Below are 19,094 nucleotides of genomic sequence, written 5' to 3' on the forward strand. Positions count from 1 at the left end.
TTCACCTGGTCTAATTGTTCTGTTCTTCGTATCCTCTGCAGAGGTGAACCTTCCTAAGTAATAGCTATTAAAAACAATAAAAAAAAAAAAGATAAAATCCACTGCTTAAAAAATTCTCTCCACCTTTTAACAAAAATGTTTGATATCATTTTTGCTTAAGATTGTCTGACACAAGTAAAGCCCCAAACATAATAAAATCAAAATTGAAATGCTGTCATATCTACAAATAGATGCACATGGCCCGTCATGCCAACCGTACATCATATGGAAAAGAAAGAAACCCAAAGCCATCTGCTTATGTACAGAGTTCCTTATATCTTGTGGGAGATCAGGGAGCTTTCAAGATAAGTGTTCAAGGGAAACTGGCTTCACAGCTTACTATGCCAATGGCAAAAATTTGAGCCTGGTGCATTCAAAATTTGATCTCTAGCCTGGTAGTACAAACAGCATTTTTCTTTTGACATTTTTCAGAAAAGATATGGCAGAGGAAATAGAATAAATTATCTATCAGTCGCATACCAGAGAGGGACAGTGTAAAGAAAAGGAAAGGAGAATAAAAGACAAAGAGAGTAAAGGTCATGGAAAGTCTTTGTTTTGGAGAATGAGTGAGCACATGCAGAATGAGTATTTTGTAGCTGATCTAATGTTGCTGTGATTTGCTACAGAAAAATGTCATCTGGTCTGTGACTGATTGATGGCTCAACCCTGATAAGAGCTGAGCTGCTTCTGCCTTACCTGTGAGAATGCTACAACAGCATGTCCTTTTTTATAGCTGCATGTAGAATAATCGTTGCATTTATGCCAAGGAGAGAAGAGAGACTGACGCTACATTCAGTTCTAGGTTTGAGCTGCCAGAAGCACAGGTCTGCTCGGGTTGGAGCTACTGATGGGGAGGTATTTCTGCTTGGGGAAAGCAGTTTTGCCCAAGCAATGCAGCGGTCACAATTTGCAAAGTGCAGTTGACCAATGTATTTACTGAGCTAACCTAAGTGTTATGTTCATGTCAAATATCTTGATGTGTGCCTTTTTTGTAAAGTCTCTACAGAGTAATCCACTTTTTTCTCAGTTTGCTTCTTTGTTAATTAGTACTCTTGTGTGTTTTCTGCTCTCTGCTGAATAAAAGCTGATGATGATAGAAATACCTATTTATAGAAAAGAGCTGAACTACAAGGTATATATTACAAAAATGCTATAGAAGAACTGAGCATAAGCCAAACCTCTTTTATTGACTGTTTTTAAAAGGAAGAGCTATTGATTTTTTTTTTTCCCCAGATATTTATTGGTAAAGAACCTGGGATTTTGTTGGATCACACTTCTACTGAGAGGGCTATAATGTGTATGGAAAATGATGAGAGAAAGGGGTTGATGATATTTCATAGAGGTATAATCTATCAGAGGTCATTGTCATCTGGAGAGTTCCCAGATGACTGGAGAGTTGCTAGTGTGACACCCATCTATAAGAAGGGTCGTAAGGAGTATGTGAGGAACTACAGGCCTGTGGGCCTGACCTCAGTGCCAGGAAAGGTGATGGAACAGCTCATCTTGACTGCAATTATGCAGCATAAGTCCTGTGAGGGGCAGCTGAGGGAGCTGGGGGTGTTTAGTCTGGAGAAGAGGAGGCTCAGGGGAGACCTCATTGCTCTCTGCAACTCCCTGAAAGGAAGGGGTGGGGAGCTGGGGGTCGGCCTCTGCTCACAGGTAACTAGTGATAGGACTAGAGGGAACGGCCTCAAGTTGCTCCAGGGGAGTTTCAGGCTGGAAATGAGGAGATATTTCTTCTCAGCAGAACAGTCAGGCATGGGGATGGGTTGCTCAGGGAACTGGTGGAGTCACCGGCCCTGGGGGTATTTAAGGAGAGGTTGGACATGGTGCTTAGGGACATGGTTTAGAGGATGACGTTGGTAATATGGTGCTGGTTGGACCAGATCATTTTGGAGGTCTTTTCCAACCTTAATGATTCTATGGTTCTGTGATTTGTGTGCATGTGCTGGCACAGTGGGATGGTAGGTTTCATTGAAAGCAGGAATTTGGGATCATGTCAGTAATAAGGAGGGGCAAAGCTGCATGCTAGGTACATGGCTCATTGCAAACCAATACTGACTGATTTGTGTGTTCTGTGCTTGCTACCTATTTGTGAAGGTGGAGAATTTAAAGCTATTAGTCCTATTCCCATTAGTGTAACACACATCTTAGTTGTATGTGTGGAACTGTATAAGAATACCAAAAAAATCTTTAAGGAACAAAATAAGCAAAATGAAAAACAAAGTTATTTCTTCAGCAACATGTGTCGCGTACTGAAACAACGTCTAATAACATGGACTTGACAGTCAATAATTACATTTACAGCATTTCAGGATTAAGAACCATGAATTTATTGATGATACCTCTAACTCACTGTCAGCAGCTGATGTGTTTCCACATCATGTATCTCTGGCTAAAAGAGTGATAGACACCTCCGGCAGCCTGGGAGTGTTGCTTTACATATAGGTCACAAGAGTTTCGGTATCTAGTCCCAAAGGAGCACAACGCATCAGACTTATGATGCATTGTAGTATTAGATGCTGAAAACACATTTTGATTATTTATTTTTTCTTATTTCCTGACACTGCAGTACCTGGCTATTTTGGGGTAGTGAAGAGATAAAGCACGGGTGGGACAATCTGATGAAAGATCAGCTGCTTACACCTCACCAGAAATGCAGACCTTGTAATTGGGTTCATTCAGGTGAACTTGTGCTGACTCTTTGGCGCGTATAAATCATTTTATTTCTGCATGTAATGGAATAAAACCAAACCAGAAGGGTTTTTTATGAGATTAGAGATAAACCTTTGGAACTTAAGAGGTGTGGTATAAAATTGTCTACTCATATGCATTCTGGCTCAGTTTCAATCACCCACAGTTCTGTGGTTTTGGTGTCTTCTTCCCAGAATCCCTGCCATGTTATATACAGAAAGAATAGGACTTATTTAATGGGCAGGGTTTTGTTTGTTTGTTTGTTTTTCCCCACTTATTATTTTTCATTGTGTAACCCTGTGCCTTACTATAAACCATTCAAATCAGGATTTGAGGATGAAGTTATTATTTTCCGATTTGGCATTTCTGTAGGACTCAATCACTGCAGTATTTCTGCACTTCAGATGTTAATTGATTTCCACAACACCCCACTGAGATGGGGAATTATTATTAACCAGGGAAATGGAGCACAAGGATATCGAGGTCAGAAGTACTGCTCAGTTTGAGTGCCAGGTTCGAGACACCTGTGACCTGGTTTATTGTTTTTCTTAGTATTCACATAAAACTTTTGAAGCAACACTCCTTCCTTTCCTTGCGTTGTAAGTGATTCTGCATTTCTCCATACCGAGTCCACAGCGGTAATACAGGCAGCCATGTAATAAGGAAAACTCAACCAACGACTTGCAATTTTTCTTGTGGAAGCTGTATGCCTGTTTTCACAAAAGAATTTAAGGGCATTAGTTGGAAAAGGATCTGAGTCTTAACAACCAGCATCAAGAGGCCGTGCCCTGAGAGATTTTTCTGTCTTCATTGCATTCTTCTGGCACATACCATCCGTATCCTCCAGCTTTTACAACAAAGGAAAGCAAGGCAGGAGGCACTTTTACCGCATAAGCCAAAATCCATCTCCAGAATAGGTACTCTCAGGACAATACATGAGCAGGAATCTCGTTTGAAGTGTCTGAAGTGCTCCTAATTAAAACATAATTCCTGATATACATACGCAGTGATTGCCCTATATTTCTTACTTTGAGTGCCTCTATAGCCTTAATTTTCTTTTACTGTTTATTTTAATGTAAATAGCTTTATTTCTCTGTATTTCTATTTCAGTCTGCCTTCTGGCATCCTACGTCCACATTCAGTGGCGTCTCAATAGTGCAAAACAACAGCAGTGTCGACGAGTCAGTATACCAGTACAGTTGCAGAACTTCAGCTGTTTTAAAGTGTGACGACTCAAAATAGAGAACTTGTTCAGTAGGATGTCAGCTGTCATAAAGTTGACATATGAAGATAATTCTTTTCCTCAGTAGAATATTGTTTCTTTGAGTTGGCAGCACAGGAATTATTAGAAGTGAGAAAGATCGTTAGAACTCGTCATGCTTTGATAGCCATCTCACCTTTTTTTTTTCATAAGAAATTAACTAATCATGAGTTTCAGAAGAATAAAAACTGTCTCTGAAAGCCTGAATTAGGATAAGGGTAAACTCATCTGCGGTGGTACTCCTGAGAACGGGGCTATAAATGAATTCTGTTTGAAAAAAGGCAGAAAAATTAACAATTTTTTGTAGATATATATATATTTTAGTAGTAGTTGTACACTGATCTCTCTGGACTTTTTTTTTTTTTTTTAAACTCATGGTTTTGTAGTATTTCAGATGGATGTTGTCTTTAGAGAAAAAGTTTGTTCTGTCTTTTATTTTAAATTTCATTTTCTGTCCATTTAGATTCCAATTATTTTCCCCTAGCTTTTTAGACGTGTCTGTTCTTACTGATGAATGAAGCTTCTGCTTCAGAATCCTTTCAAGGCAGTAAAAGTGAATTTGTATTTGGGCCTTACACAGATATTTTGTGGTCCTCCCATGGACATCTACGCTGGCAGCTTTTATGTGCTCACAGTTTAGGAAAAGACAGAAGTACAGGGAAGTCAAACATCATCTGCCTGTAGGACAGGAGAAAGATGAGTGTGGTGGACAGAGTGGCCCTCCTCTGACTTTCTTTCAAATGCCTGCATCTTTGCAAACTTGCGCTGAAGAATGAATAGGAAAATTATTTGTTTATATGAGAAAATGTGATTATTATAAAGATACAAGTATAAAATAGAAGGGTTTTTCAAAGAGTGACTTGTTTACTGCCAATTGTAAGAAAAAGAGAAGATGCTGAACCAAGATATTGATTCTTTATCATGCATATTTTTATGGGAGTTTTCACAGGTGTCTTTCACTGTTCATGCTGTGAAGCTTATATATTTCAGGTAGTTTCACAAACAGTCACCATGAACCACCTAGAAACTGGAGGAATTGAAGTTTTTAACATCATTCTTAAGGCTAATCGAGACTGTGCCACTTGAAAAAGGGTATTTTAGGCAGTGCATTACAATTACTTTGCAGTGGTCAGCAGCACAGCACTGTTACAGAGGTCTGTGCTTTCGCAGGAGTTTTGTTTGCTTCTGCATCTCTCAAAGGCTGGGGTTGGCCTCATTCAGAGTGAGACCACCAGGGTCCTGTTCTCTTTGGAGAGCATGCCTGCAGCAGGATGGTCAGTCCTGGGAGGTATTCATGGGCAGTCAGAGAGGGATCAGATGTCAGGGTTTCAGCCTGTAGTGGGATTGTTCTCACAGCAGTATTTCTAGCATAAATCTGCTTCCAGACTGAAATGTGGGGCATCGATATGAGAGCACTGAGTTGCCGTCCTCGCTGTGGGTCCTGAAGTTTTGTTTGCTGCAGCTGTGCCTGACCAGGTGGCCCCGCATGGTACACGAAGCCCAGCAGGCTGTTACAGCAGGCTTGGTAACTGTTCTGTGCTGGTGGGTCTTAAATGCTGCTCAAGGCAATTCCTAGGAATGTCACCAACCTGTCAGACCTGTTGGAGAGGGGGAGACTGCCATTATTTAGCTGCTCTTGTGTTTAGAAGCCAAGTAAATGAAAATACTCATTAAAGAAGTCTGTTTAGAGAGCTGCTCATTATTAAACATTTATTATTATTCCTGGTTTTGTTGCATGTGATTTAGACTGTGTGGTTAGTTTCAGTCGCTAATAGTTGTGTGATGCTTAGAGATCCTGCAAGTCCTGATGGTAACCTGGTGAAAGCACAAAAGCGTGTTTATTTTCTCCAGCTGTAGCAGCAAGTGTAATAAAAACACCTCCTCTCTGCAAGCTTTCCTCTTTTCAGCACATAACAACATGCCTGGTATTTTACAAAATATAGATTGTGTCGTTGCCTTGTACTAAAGATGTTACTGTCAAGCAAAGGGAGAGCAACAGTTGAGATCACTGAAAATTAGGGCATCAGAAACAGAACATTCAGGATAGCAAAGATTCACAGAAGACCTGAACTTTGGGGGGAAAGTGGGGAGAGGAAAGAGGAAGACTTCTGTGTGCAACACGGGAGGATTGGGCTGGGTCCAGAGGGTGTGGAGGAAGGATGGAGCTGAGGTTTAACACGGCAAGTTGAGAACAAAGGGAACAAAAGATTACTCAAAGGAGTGCTGGTAGAAAACAAGTTAATGCCACATTTGCCCATGTCGCAACTCTAGCTATTTTCTTAGCTGCCATGGGAGCGAATGGAGAAACCACATGATTTCCTTGAGCTTAGGAAAGAAAAGGTTTATGATCTTTGGAAAACAGGGCAGGCCACTCAGGAGGACTGTAAGGATGTTGTAAGGCCAACTGTATGAAGTTCAACAAGGCCAAGTGCTGGGTCCTGCATCTGGGGGCAATAACCCCAAGCAGAGCTACAGGCTGGGAGATGAGTGGTTGGAGAGCTGCCAGGCAGAGAAGGACCTGGGAGTGATGGTGGACAGTCGGCTGAATATGAGCCAGCAGTGTGCTCAGGTGGCCAAGAAGGCCAACGGCATCCTGGCTTGTATCAGAAACAGCGTGACCAGCAGGGATAGGGAGGTGATCGTCCCCCTGTACTCGGCTCTGGTGAGGCCGCACCTCGAGTACTGTGTTCAGTTTTGGGCCCCTCGCTACAAGAAGGACATCGAGGTGCTTGAGTGGGTCCAGAGAAGGGCGACGAAGCTGGTGAGGGGTCTGGAGAACAAGTCCTACGAGGAGCGGCTGAGGGAGCTGGGATTGTTCAGCCTGGAGAAGAGGAGGCTCAGGGGTGACCTTATTGCTCTCTACAGGTACCTCAAAGGAGGCTGTAGCGAGGTGGGGGTTGGCCTGTTCTCCCACGTGCCTGGTGACAGGACGAGGGGGAATGGGCTAAAGTTGCACCGGGGGTGTTTTAGGTTGGATCTTAGGAAGAACTTCTTTACTGAGAGGGCTGTTAGGCATTGGAATGGGCTGCCCTGGGAAGTGGTGGAGTCACCATCCCTGGAGGTCTTTAAAAGACGTTTAGATGTAGAGCTCAGTGATATGGTTTAGTGGAGGACTGGTTAGTGTTAGGACAGAGGTTGGACTAGGTGATCTTGGAGGTCTTTTCCAACCTAGATGATTCTGTGATTTTGAACTCTTGGGTTTTCAGGTTCCCATCTCTGGGGCAGCTGGGAGCTGCTTACTTCATGGAGTCACAGACTCACAGAAGGGTTTGGGTTGAAAGGGACCTCAAAGCTCATCTAATCCTCCCCCTGCCATGAGCAGGGGCACCTCCTGCTGGAGCAGGTTACCCAGGGCTCCACCTGCCTGACCTTGGGTACTTGCAGGCAGCTGCCTTATTGCACAGTGTAGGTACACTGTAGGGCCTTTATGGGATTAGGAAACCACCTAAACCTGGGAGATTACCTGGTTGCTGACTCCAGTGGGTTTAAAACTTTTTTCTTTTTTTTTTTTTTGTGGAGAGTCCTGGATTACAAACTGTAATCTGAGGGCTTCTCTATGGTAAACAGATGTATTTTGTTCTCAAGATAAAAATGCTTATAAAGGATTTCTTTCCTAAGTCGCATGTGTAGTTTCTGTTGGTTTTTCGTTCAGGATTACAAAAGTAATAATAATTAAAAGCAGTGTTTGCTATTTACTGACCTAAAGGTACTATCTCCTACTGAGAGTAACTGGAACCCAAAGATAATGGATTAGCTGCTGCAGTTCCAGCTCTGACGCTTTGATATCACTTCCTCATACACACAGTAGCATTTCTCAGCTCTTTTTGCAACGATTTCCAGCTTTTCATAGCAATACAGTGTTGTAAGCAATTACTTCTTTATCTACAGAGGCAGGTATGGCTAGAGATCAATTCAGTTGACTAAACAGGGGCATTCGGTGTCATTTTAGATGTATGTGGGTATGCAGATCGTCCATGTAGAGCTTGCAGAGATGATGCAGCACTTACAGGAGGCTTGTATCCTTCTGCAGTAGCAGCTGCTTATCAGGCAAGGTATTTTAGGGCTTCTAAAATGGCATTTGACATACTTGTTTAGGCACCTGAACTTATCCCTAGTTCCTTGTCAATGTAAAAATGAAATTAAAAGCTATTGAAGGTGTTCTAATAGCAAGGAGGATATGAGATTTACCTGAAAGTATAACATTTTCTTGTACTGTTTCTGATTTTGTTCTCTTAAGGACCACTTAACAATGGACTTTGAACATTTCTAAGTAATAGCTCTAATTTGTAATTAACATGGTTTTTATGGTAGATTGATATACATTTAAAATTAATACCTCTGAGCCTTTGAGAGATGGTCTGATTTTCTTTTTTTGCTTGTAGAGAAATACAGTAAGCATATGTTCTGTAGGAAAAATGCACCTACAATTAAATAACCAGTCATTTTCTATGAGTTCTGAAGTTGAACTGCAAGCCTGAAGGGCAGAAAACATGCCACGTTGCTCTTGTTAAACTGTCAAATTATTACTGCGTTCGAAACTAGAAGCTTTTCAGTTTCTTCCCAAAGCATTTTTGGAGTATGACTCAGTCAGTAAAGCAGTTATCTAATGTAACCACGTCGACTGCACATAGAATTTTGTGTTCTGTTTGTTTAATTACACTGTTACCAAGCCAATATTTTGGGATTTTTCTCTCATTTTACAGGATTCTGCTCAAGAGAGTGTCATCACACGAGATATTCATCGTACATTTCCAGCACATGATTATTTCAAAGATACAGAAGGAGACGGTCAGGAATCTCTATACAAAATCTGTAAGGTACAGTCAGTACTCTGAATTTTCAAGTGTTCATGTTTTGCTGTGATTGTATTTTGCCCTGCTAACCTTGCTCTGATCCAAATCACTAGTCAATACATTTTTAACACTTTACTTGGATGTATGTGAAGAATAGTACTAGGTATCCTGAAATAGTTTTTGTAACTTAGCATTTTGTATCTCCTAAGATGCAGGTGAGAAGAGCTGAGGCTCACGTGAGTTTTACTGACAGGCAGCTTGCTATCAGAGGGCCATTTCAGTAGAAGAATGGTGGATTAAAACTTTTTTCCTTCCTCCTGGCAGAGAGGATTTCAGAGGAAGAGAAATCCACAGAGCAAACTTTGCAATTAGGTTAAGCAGGAATATCTCTGAGATAATTATCTAGAGAACAAGTTAGCTGACCTTTCCACAACTGATTTCTGTATATAGCTTTTCACTCACAACTTCAGAGCACCTCTGATCAAGGAAAAGTCTAATGTTTTTCAATTTAAATACATGTATAGGGAAGGTGAAGTACTAAGTGAACAGATTTGGCCAGGCTATACAGATAGAGTTTTGTTGCTCAGGAGGGATCCAGAAGGTAGAACATTGCAGCTAGATAGGTAATTCTCTTGCTGTCAGATTTTATTGTGTTTTTGGCAGTTAGTTTTTGTTTTACATTTTTTTCTACATGTAGAAAAAATGACAAAGACATTTCTACTGCTCTTCTTTTCCTTATTACTCTGTTTCCTCCTCCAGCTGATTTATAGACAGAAATGATGGAGTTGTCATAACAAGTAGACATGAGTGTCCTGCCTTTGGGGTATATTGATACGTATTCCTGTTCTTCAGATAAATTCTATGGTGATACAGTCTGCTATTCAAACAGTAATTTGGACAACTGTTAAAAATAGCTGCTTAGGTTACATATATTGAAGTTCATGGTCCTAAATAATCCACATAAAAAAATAATAATAGGAAAATAAAAGATCAGGGAGGACTTCAGACCAGTTATATTGATTTCTCACTAATCTTGGAGGGCTTTGAAAAGAAAAACTAGGATGGGTAGGTAATTATTCGCTTGTCAGTTTGCTATCAGTTAAGTGAAAAATGATGGAATGGCATTCAGCTTATCAAGAATTAAATGTGAGAAGTATATTATAATGAATGCCTGTAAGTTTATTGAAAATAGATCTTGACAAGCTAACATAAAAAAAGGAAATACGATTTTCTTTGGTGAAGGCAATTTTATCACAATTCTGTAGAACATGTAGTCTGATGCAATGCTAAGAAAATTATAAACACTGTACTAGTTAGAATATGAATAAAATACACATTAAAGAATTAAAAACTGTCTAACAGGTTGCTAAAGGTAGCAGCATTGAATTAAATGTGTTTCAAACAAGGTGTCATGAAGATCTCTTGTTTATTTGATGTTCTCCTATTAGTCACCTGAAAGAAAACAGAAAAATAATTTCTGATAAAGATTTGTAGGGGACACGGAGAAGGGAATGGTAAATAATGAAGTGTAGAAGGATGTGTATGTAGATGAAGCTTAGGTAGGAATAGAATCACTCGAACAACTCAGTCTTTTACAGTTGCAGCAGCTACAGCTGCTTTTCATTACAGTGTCCAGAATTAGATGACTTCTGCTAAATTGGAAAGAATCTGTAGAAGTTCCATGCCAAGGATGAACTTGATTTGAGAACATTCTTTGGAAACAAAATCTCATTCTCATGAATGGGTATCTTAGCTTATTTTTTTAATAAAGAGAAGATAAAGGAAGGAACCTGACTGAACTAGAAATGACTTAGCAGACTTTTCTGTCTAGCAGACAGCTTCAGAGAGGTAGACATTTCAGTCCTTTCTGGGTTGTCTGTAGCAAAAGTGAAGAACTGCACTTCTCTCCCACAGCCAGGGCTTTTTCTGCCCTCTGGACCTTTACTTACGCAGAGAAAGGAGCTGCAGATGTTGCTTCTCTCACCCTCAGGTTTCTGGAAGAGCCTAGATCAGAGTCCACCAGCGTGTGCATCAAGTTGAGGACTGCTTTTCCCTTGAAACATTCTCTATCTGCAGTCGAATCACCTCTGCCATTTTGCCACTCTATTTATATGAACAGGTTCTGCATAGCATCTTTGCAATCAGCTTTTAATTTACTACTCTAAGCAGCTTTGTATCATCACCAGACTTCGTTTCTGTGCTATTTTTTGTGTTCTGTATGATTTATGGATATTTTCAGCAGCATCAGACCTAGCATATATTTCTGTAAGATTCTGCAAGAGACTTCACCTTCATTCTGTGGGCGAAAACTGACTGTTTATTCCTTCCCTTGATTTCCTATCATTTAATCAATTATTTGAGCCTTCTTATGTGGCAGCTGAGTTTCCTAAAAAGTCTTTGGGAAGGAATCTTGTTGAATGTCTTTTAAAAATCCCTGTATACTATACTGACTGCCTTATTCTTTGAAGGAACCATTGAGTACATAAAAGAAGGATTTGTGAAGCATTGCTTCCTAGTATAACAGCCATATTGAATATTCAACATTGAATTATTCATAAGTTTACTGCTTTTATTCTTGCCAGTTTCTACCTACTTGCCAGTATGGAGATGACGCTTAACTGCAAAGTGTATTTCTAGGCAGCCCCTTTTCTTCATAGTTGTACAGTTTTCTGAAATGGTGATGGCTTTGTTCTGCAAATGACCCATTTATGGCTGTGTCTAGCCGGACCTTGAGTTAATTATTGACTTGGTGAGTTTTAGAGGAATATTCTTAAAAACTAATTAATTTTCTTATAAAGTTATCATTCCATTGGCTGCTCTAATGTTACTGGAATAACTTCCATCAGAGGTGTTAATGCACTCACACCCTTCTTCTGAAATGGCAACAGGATGTTTGAAGAATGGGATTGCTGAATGAGGCCAGAAGAGGGACTACCCTCCCTCCTCAAGGTAAAGAGCTGAGGAGCATTTTCTCCGTGCCCTACTGGAAAGAGAGTTGATCTGAGCAGTCAGATAAAAAGGAAAAGCATTAAAAGCTCACTGCCTGATTTGAACAGGTCTGTCAGTTCTAGTTCAATCTCTTAATCTCTTCTTCAGAACAGTGGGAAATCAGGAAAGATGGAAACTTCTTCTGTTGCATAACATTTATGTGACAAAGTAAAGTATCTAAAAATAAACTTTAAGGCTGACAGTGGTGATCAGGAATGAAAAGAGTTCCAGATCGGAGATTTCAGTTGAGGACATCGCGTAAGCTAGATTTTCCAGAGCAAGCATCTTCAGGAAATACTTACATTTCTTGCACCCTTTCTGTTTAAATAACATGAAAATTCAAGCTATATTTAAAGAGTTAATTCGCTGTGTTACAAAGCATAGCAGAACAGTACTCTCGACCTCCTTCCGTGCTTGCATATGTAGTTAACAGCTCTATCCTTCAGGGAATCAAGGTGTGTGGCTGAAAGCGTCCTCTTGAGTTTTGGAGGGTACACAGTGCACTATGTAATGCGAGATGTGTTTTCTCTAATTTTTTGATTAAAGTAACTCCTCTTTGATAAACAACCACTGCGATGTTAATAGCAGGAACTGAATATGTTGCTTGGTAATCAATTTATCTAGGTTAATAATCTTACTGGACAAACTGAGAAAATTATATACAACATTTCTGTGTTTTTGTGAAAGTGGTTGAATAATTTTTCAGAGATTTGGAGTTGGTGTCAGTGTTTTCCAGTGAAAAAGGCATTATGAAAAGCTATGAATCATTTGTATCATGATGTATTTTTGTTACTGAGTACTTATCTCCCTGCTTTATCAAATTTGGAGCTTTTTCTTAGACCCAGTCATACTTGCCTGGGATCAGTGTGATTTTTGGCTTGAAAAGAGACACTGCATTTCAGTAGTCGTCACAATGCCTGTTTGTTGATACCCAGATTAGTAGAGGGAATGATGAACTGTTTTTCTAGTAAAGCTAATGCTTTACTTTCTTTGCTGTGTAATTGAAATGCGAAAATGTCTTTGAATTTGCTCTTTTGTGACCAGTAGCTTCTGTATCGTGCTAAGCAACAAATGATGGATTACCCTAGGCTCATCCTCCAGCATGGCAGAACTGCTGCCGAATGCCATCCTGTTTGTTTTTTTTTTGTTTGTTTTTGTTTTGTTTTCATTTTCACTTTGTTGCAGCATCTTCTTTCATATTATGACCTCTTTTCTGCATGCACGTGTTCTTCTGCATTTCTCAATATTTTCTTAGTATCTCTTCAAGTTTACAAATGAGTGGTTTAAGTGTTTGTCCCCTTTGGTTTAATTACTTGTCAAAGAGCAGGTCTATTTCATTGCTATAACAGTCTATTGTATTGTAGAATATACATAGGAGCATAAACAGAATCTGTTAAGAATAATTTTTCATCTATTTTTAGTTGTTTATTTTCTTCACTCCTGGATTGAAGAGCAATTTTAGTAAATATTGTTTCTTATTTCATGCAAAGGATTTTTAATGTTGCCTTGTCTTCTTCAATTTCCATATTAATAAGGTTCCTTCTCTGTGCATCTGTGCTTAGCGAGGCAGCAGCAGTACCGTTCCTGCATATGGATTTTCTGCTGAGACTGTACTAGTAAAAAGGTCAGGGTTGTGAATCTCAAGTGCTGGAAATGGAGTAAAGACTTTACTGTGTTCAGGGGCTTGCCTGAGTGAGTGCGAACCCGTCTTTGTTCCCTGGGCCTTTGCTAGGCCTGTGGCTCTGTAGGAGGTAATAGTGTGTATCGTACAGCTGCCCCTCAGGGACACTCAGTAAATGAGTTACTAATTTTGAAAAATGCACTTTTCAGTTAACATGGAAATTCCCTGGAAGATGGGACAGTCATAGGAATATCCCTACCTTCAGACTGTTGGCCCTGTAATAAATTTAGATGTGGAGCCTTACATTGTACTATTAGGTGTGGCATTTTAAATTGTGCTCTCACTGACAGCCTGTTCTTCAGGCACCATGCAGGTTTTTAACTCTACTGAGATGGACTTCAGCAACAGAGTCATCTCTGTATCAAACACCAAGAAGATGTCCTGGATTGTTTCTGTTGTTTCCGTAGTGACACAGAGAATAAGTCAAGGGAGCAAATCAGGCTTGTAATTCTAAAAATTTTGCATTTCTGTTACATTTTCTGGCTTTTTTTTTCCCAGGGACAGAGATATCTAGCATGGCTGTTAACAAGCAGCTTGCCAGTTCGCCTGTCACTATTTCAGAGAAGTGAGTTCCCTGTGCCAGAAAACTTTACTATTGACAAGAGAGACACCGGTACTGCAGATGAGGAATGGAGATCTGTAGGGCCTCTGCTTGTACCTTTTCCACAGCATCACTGTGAAGCGTGTCTGTATGGGTGGGGGGGAATGAAAGCTCTGGCAAACAAGAGAAAGATCTTTTTATGAGGCAGGCACTATAGAAATATTTTTCATGAGATCTGTTAATTTCTGATGTAATTGTAATTAATGGAATTGAGTTACTATGGTAAAGGCAAATTTGCAGTGTGACTGTAAGCTGATACTTACTAGTTAGTGTTTTGCATTTTGCTGCTATTTCAAGTACATGTGAACCTTCAGGAAGTATAAGCAATACTTTCCGTGCTTATGAGGACACAAAATGGTGAACAAAGTTCAGTCTGGAATGCAAGATGTGCTCCTTACTCTTCCTTTTCTCAAACCATTAGGACTGATACATAGTAGTTGCAGAAATCCCAAAGCTGAGTTATTATATTCAGATCAGCAACCTTTCATTTTTCAGCAGTACATACCTAGAATTTTTGTATCCATGGAAGATTCTGATCTCAGAAGATTTTCCTCCAACAGTTATTTTAAAGAAGAATTTCTGTCCATCTCTGGATTCTTCAACCACTTTCCCAATATGCACGTGGTTTAAAAAAAAAAAAAAAAAAAATCACTCCCAGAAAGAAGTCTACTTCTGTGATTCTCTGCCGTGGACTTTTTTTGATGAGACTCTTTTGCTTCCAAACTGTTCACTTTCTGATGATGTGCTAGTAACTGCACACTTCAGCTCTGCAGAAGACAGTTATTAAAAAGACACTTTAATTCTGTAGATGAGGTCTTGGTTAAGATAAAAGGAATTAAGGTAGGCTTTGAGACAGAATTGTTATTAAGTCTCAGTTGTGAGAAAGAGAATATTTCACATCCTGGTTAATTGATGCATTGTGATTGGAGGTTCCTGAAGAGCTTAAGAAAATAACAACTGAAAGTTTACTACATTATCAAAGCTTGTCATGGGAAAAATCCCATTCTCTTGAAATTACAAAGTAAACAGTGACTTCAGTGGAAGTAGGAGGTTTGGGATTTTGCTTTGCTTTCATGTTTCATACAGAAAAACAAAGTTAATGCTCCTAAATTCCTTGAAAGGATAAATCTTAATTAATCTTAGATCTTTTATCAAGAACTTAATATTATTGAGGTATCTGTAGGCAGCATCCTTATTTTTGAGGGTATTTTGGTTAATTACATCACATTTCAGCAATGAAACCATGTAGATTCTACAGACTATTTTTTTTTTTTTTTAATAAAAATCTTTTGCTTTGACGTATCAGCACATTTTTTTCCAGTTTGATCTAATTCTCATGTTCAGATCTAAATATCTTGTAACAGCTGCTTCTGAAGATGAGGTTGTGAGGAGGGGCCTAGTGGAAATTAATTTAAAAACAAAACATAAAACAAGCAGATCCAACAGTTAATATATACATATATATTTTCTTTAATAGTTCATGGTTTCTTCTAGGGCATGTTAGAAATGTTCCAAGATATGTCCTGTTTACTGGACCTCTTAGATGTGTTTCTCTTATGTCCTATGTATATACATGTCTACTAATTAACTTGCAATTTTTTTAAACCAAATTATCCAAAACTACTTGTTTGTAGTCCCACGGATTTCCTCTTTTTTTACGAATGTCTCCCATTTGTTGTCTGTTCTTCTGATAAAATAAGTTAATTAATGGTTTACCAGTTTATTTTCCTTTGAAACTTTGTGTCCACACTGTCTGTTCTTAATAAATTTTTAGTATTTTTTGATAATTTTAATTTATAATCTCTTTCTGAAACAAAGTTGGAGACAGACCCTTCAACACATTCCCTGTTAGAAGTGGTTCCAGCAGGATGACAACCTCAGTGATTATTCTGCAATAAAACAGACACCAGGAAAGTTCCTGTGGTTTTGTGCTGGAGTTAAAATACAATTTTGTACATCATGTTTCATCATGTATTTTCCAAGTAGAAACTTTGCCTTCCTGCTCTGGATGTGTTTGAAAATCGATTTATTATTAGTCTTATTATGCTCAGGAAGTTGGTCATGAGAAAGTTCTTTGGTCTTCCTTTATATTTTTATGCTTAAAATGCAGAGCGAGGCTTTTCTTGTTGTTTCCTCATGCTTTTCCCCCATTGTCTATCTTTTGCCACAATTTCATTTTGTTTCACAATCTCCAAGGCATATCTTTTTCTTTCTGACAGCTTTCTTTACCTCACTTTTTGTCTATGCTAATTCTGGAGGCAGTTTGTTTGCTCCATTGTGTTGATTTCCCAGTAGTTTTTGTTTTTTTATAAAAAAAAAAATTGTTTGCATTAGTTCAATGCTGTTTTCAGCAAACTATTAGCTATTGTGCTAACATTGCTTCTGATAAGAGAATTTTCTGCAAATTATTACTGTTCGGTATTATTACTTCTCAAGACAAAGGGAGCCTCCCCAAAAGGTCAATCATCTACTATTTTTCAGCTTGGATTTTTTGTTGTTGTTGTTAAGTAAAATAAAAGTGTTTTATGCAGTATGAAGAAATCATAAATCAAATTTATTATTTGCAATTTGGCATATCTGGAGCTGGCCTTTCAAAAGCAGAAATAATGCATCTTTTAGGAGTGCTACAGAAACAAACTAATAGGCATCCATAAACTGATAGATTTGGGGAACAAAGACAGAAAGACTCTATTACTGTGTATTATTAACCAGAGATGGTTTTAATAATGTCGCGTTAAAGGGGTGTAGCTGATTAACCGTTACGGGCCCGGTTGGATTCAGAGTACTGAACCAGTCGGACATTCACCAAAACTGGGGGTCCGTTCGGACATTCACCAAAAACGTAATAACCACCTGGGGGTCCGCTCAGACATTCACCAAAAACGTATTAACCACCTAGGGGTCCGTTCAGACATTCACCAACAATGCATTAACCGTCTGGGGGTCTGGTTAGATTCAGAACACTGAACTATCACGGATAACCACCCTCACCCTAGTTGCATTAATGAGAGCTATCACAATGCAATCAAGTATGGTTTATTACAGCAACAGATAATCAGGTTCTTTTGGATTGCCGGTGATAGTGACTATCTGCAAAAGCAAGCTAGTATGCATGAAATACACAGGTGTTACAGGGGTTCTAGGTGCGGGTTCTAGGTGCGGGTTCTAGGTGCGGGTTCTAGGTGCGGGTTCTAGGTGCGGGTTCTAGGTGCGGGTTCTAGGTGCGGGTTCTAGGTGCGGGTTCTAGGTGCGGGTTCTAGGTGCGGGTTCTAGGTGCGGGTTCTAGGTGCGGGTTCTAGGTGTTATAGGTGTTATAGGTGTTATAGGTGTTATAGGTGTTATAGGTGTTATAGGTGTTATAGGTGTTATAGGTGTTATAGGTGTTATAGGTGTTATAGGTGTTATAGGTGTTATAGGTGCGCAGCCTAGAAATAAACGCGTTAAAAGGATCAAAGACTCTATAGAGATTTATAAGCAAATATTCAGATCTCACCCAAAGGCGTCCCAATGGGGGGGGAAGAGAGGCTCAGCCCGTCGACTGATCCCAGGAGTCAGGAGGTCCTAAGGATGTTGTATGTCCTTGGGATGGTATCTCCCCTGACGATGGCATCTTCCCTAACATCCCCTCTCTCTTGGGCCAATTTATATTATTTTCTATCTTTTAGGTGGAGCTTGAGTGGCTCTAGTCAAGCATATCTTAGTTATGATTGGTGTAAAGTTTTCCCGTTTCCGTTTAAAGTAATAGGCTCCAAGAAATTCAGAGCGCATGCTCAGTGAGGGGTGGTCGCACCTTGGAGGCGGGTAGCTTTTGGGATGGAGGTGTGTTTTGGTATTATAATGATATTATAATGAGCAAAAAGTACACTAGGGTACAGCATTTGTCAAAACATGACAGGTCTTTGGCTTAGGGTGGCAAAAAGTGCAGCTTTGTGCACAAGAACAATCGAGGCCCCACCTGATTACAGAGCCTAGCCGTGGTGTCTCCACTCCACTCTACGCTCCGTGGTGTTCCTTAGAGCTAGCACACCAAGTTTCCCCAGCGCGATAGCATCTAAGGTTGGGAGCCTAGGGAATGCTCAGATAATGCAGTTATGCCCTACCCTGAAAGCCTCTTCAATGCTGTACCTTTTCCTTAAAAGTGTGAATGTTAATTTTATTTTCCTAGTTACTTCAGGCATTTACACCACAAATAAGCCCTATGCAATATTAATTTAAGTGTTGAAAGTAATTTCTGTTAATTTCATGTTTAGAAGCTAAAGAGTAATTTAAAATTCACTTTTTCAAGGACAGCACACTTATTTCTAATTCCAAGTTCTGTGTCTGCTATTGTATCCTTCTGGAGTTATTTTGTGTATTTTGCTTTTATGGCTAGAATAGGTGAAACCAATAAGCAACTTATAATGGTTCCTTAATTTATTTATTTTTTTGGCAATAATTTGTGTGATTAGTCTTCTTGTATTTACTTGACAAATGAGAATGAGCAGTGGGTTGGAATCCAGGTCACCCCAGTTCCAACTGCTGGGGACCCGCAGCAGCACAGACAAATGCCCAGTGATGGTAAGGCATGCTTTGGCTTTTCACAGTGCTGCAAATGTAGTAGGAGATGTATGGCTGAGTTGTTTGCAAACAGTGACCTTTAGCGGAATACTCAGTGAATATTCTTGATGGAAATCTTCTCTACTGGAGTCAGCGCATAATTTCTTAGAAATATTTCTTTCTTTGTTTCTGCCAGTCAGAGTGAAAAAGAAAGGCGGTTTAAAGACTTGACATACATTTTGGCCTCCATTTCGATGTTCTGGCAGAAATTATTGGCAATTATATTAATGCACTTGGATTAAAAGGAGCCAAATGTCTTTCTGTGAAAAAATTCTTAACTTTTGAGGCACTTCTAAAATCCAGTGGGGCAGAGCACTGTGGTTTTGGTTCTCCCAGCACTACTCTCGTTGTTCATCCTGCTTCCACTTGAATTTGCAATCTGATTCCATTGCAAACTTAAAACTGGCAGGTAAGCACAGTGTTCCAGTTTGAAACACGCTT

At 39.5% G+C, this 19,094-nt stretch overlaps 1 protein-coding gene across 11 annotated transcripts in view; it reads left to right on the top strand.

Moving 5' to 3' along the window:
• The window catches only part of RABGAP1L (RAB GTPase activating protein 1 like), a 255,581-nt gene that overhangs the window by 136,930 nt on the left and 99,557 nt on the right, over window positions 1-19,094 (top strand). For all 11 annotated transcript variants that reach the window (XM_068690408.1, XM_068690406.1, XM_068690409.1 and 8 more), the window contains one exon: window positions 8,698-8,811. In XM_068690408.1, coding sequence (XP_068546509.1) covers window positions 8,698-8,811 — 114 coding nt within the window. The remainder of the gene's footprint in view (window positions 1-8,697; window positions 8,812-19,094) is intronic.

The sequence above is a fragment of the Anas acuta genome, chromosome 8, assembly GCF_963932015.1.
Source record: "Anas acuta chromosome 8, bAnaAcu1.1, whole genome shotgun sequence".
NCBI lineage: Eukaryota > Metazoa > Chordata > Aves > Anseriformes > Anatidae > Anas > Anas acuta.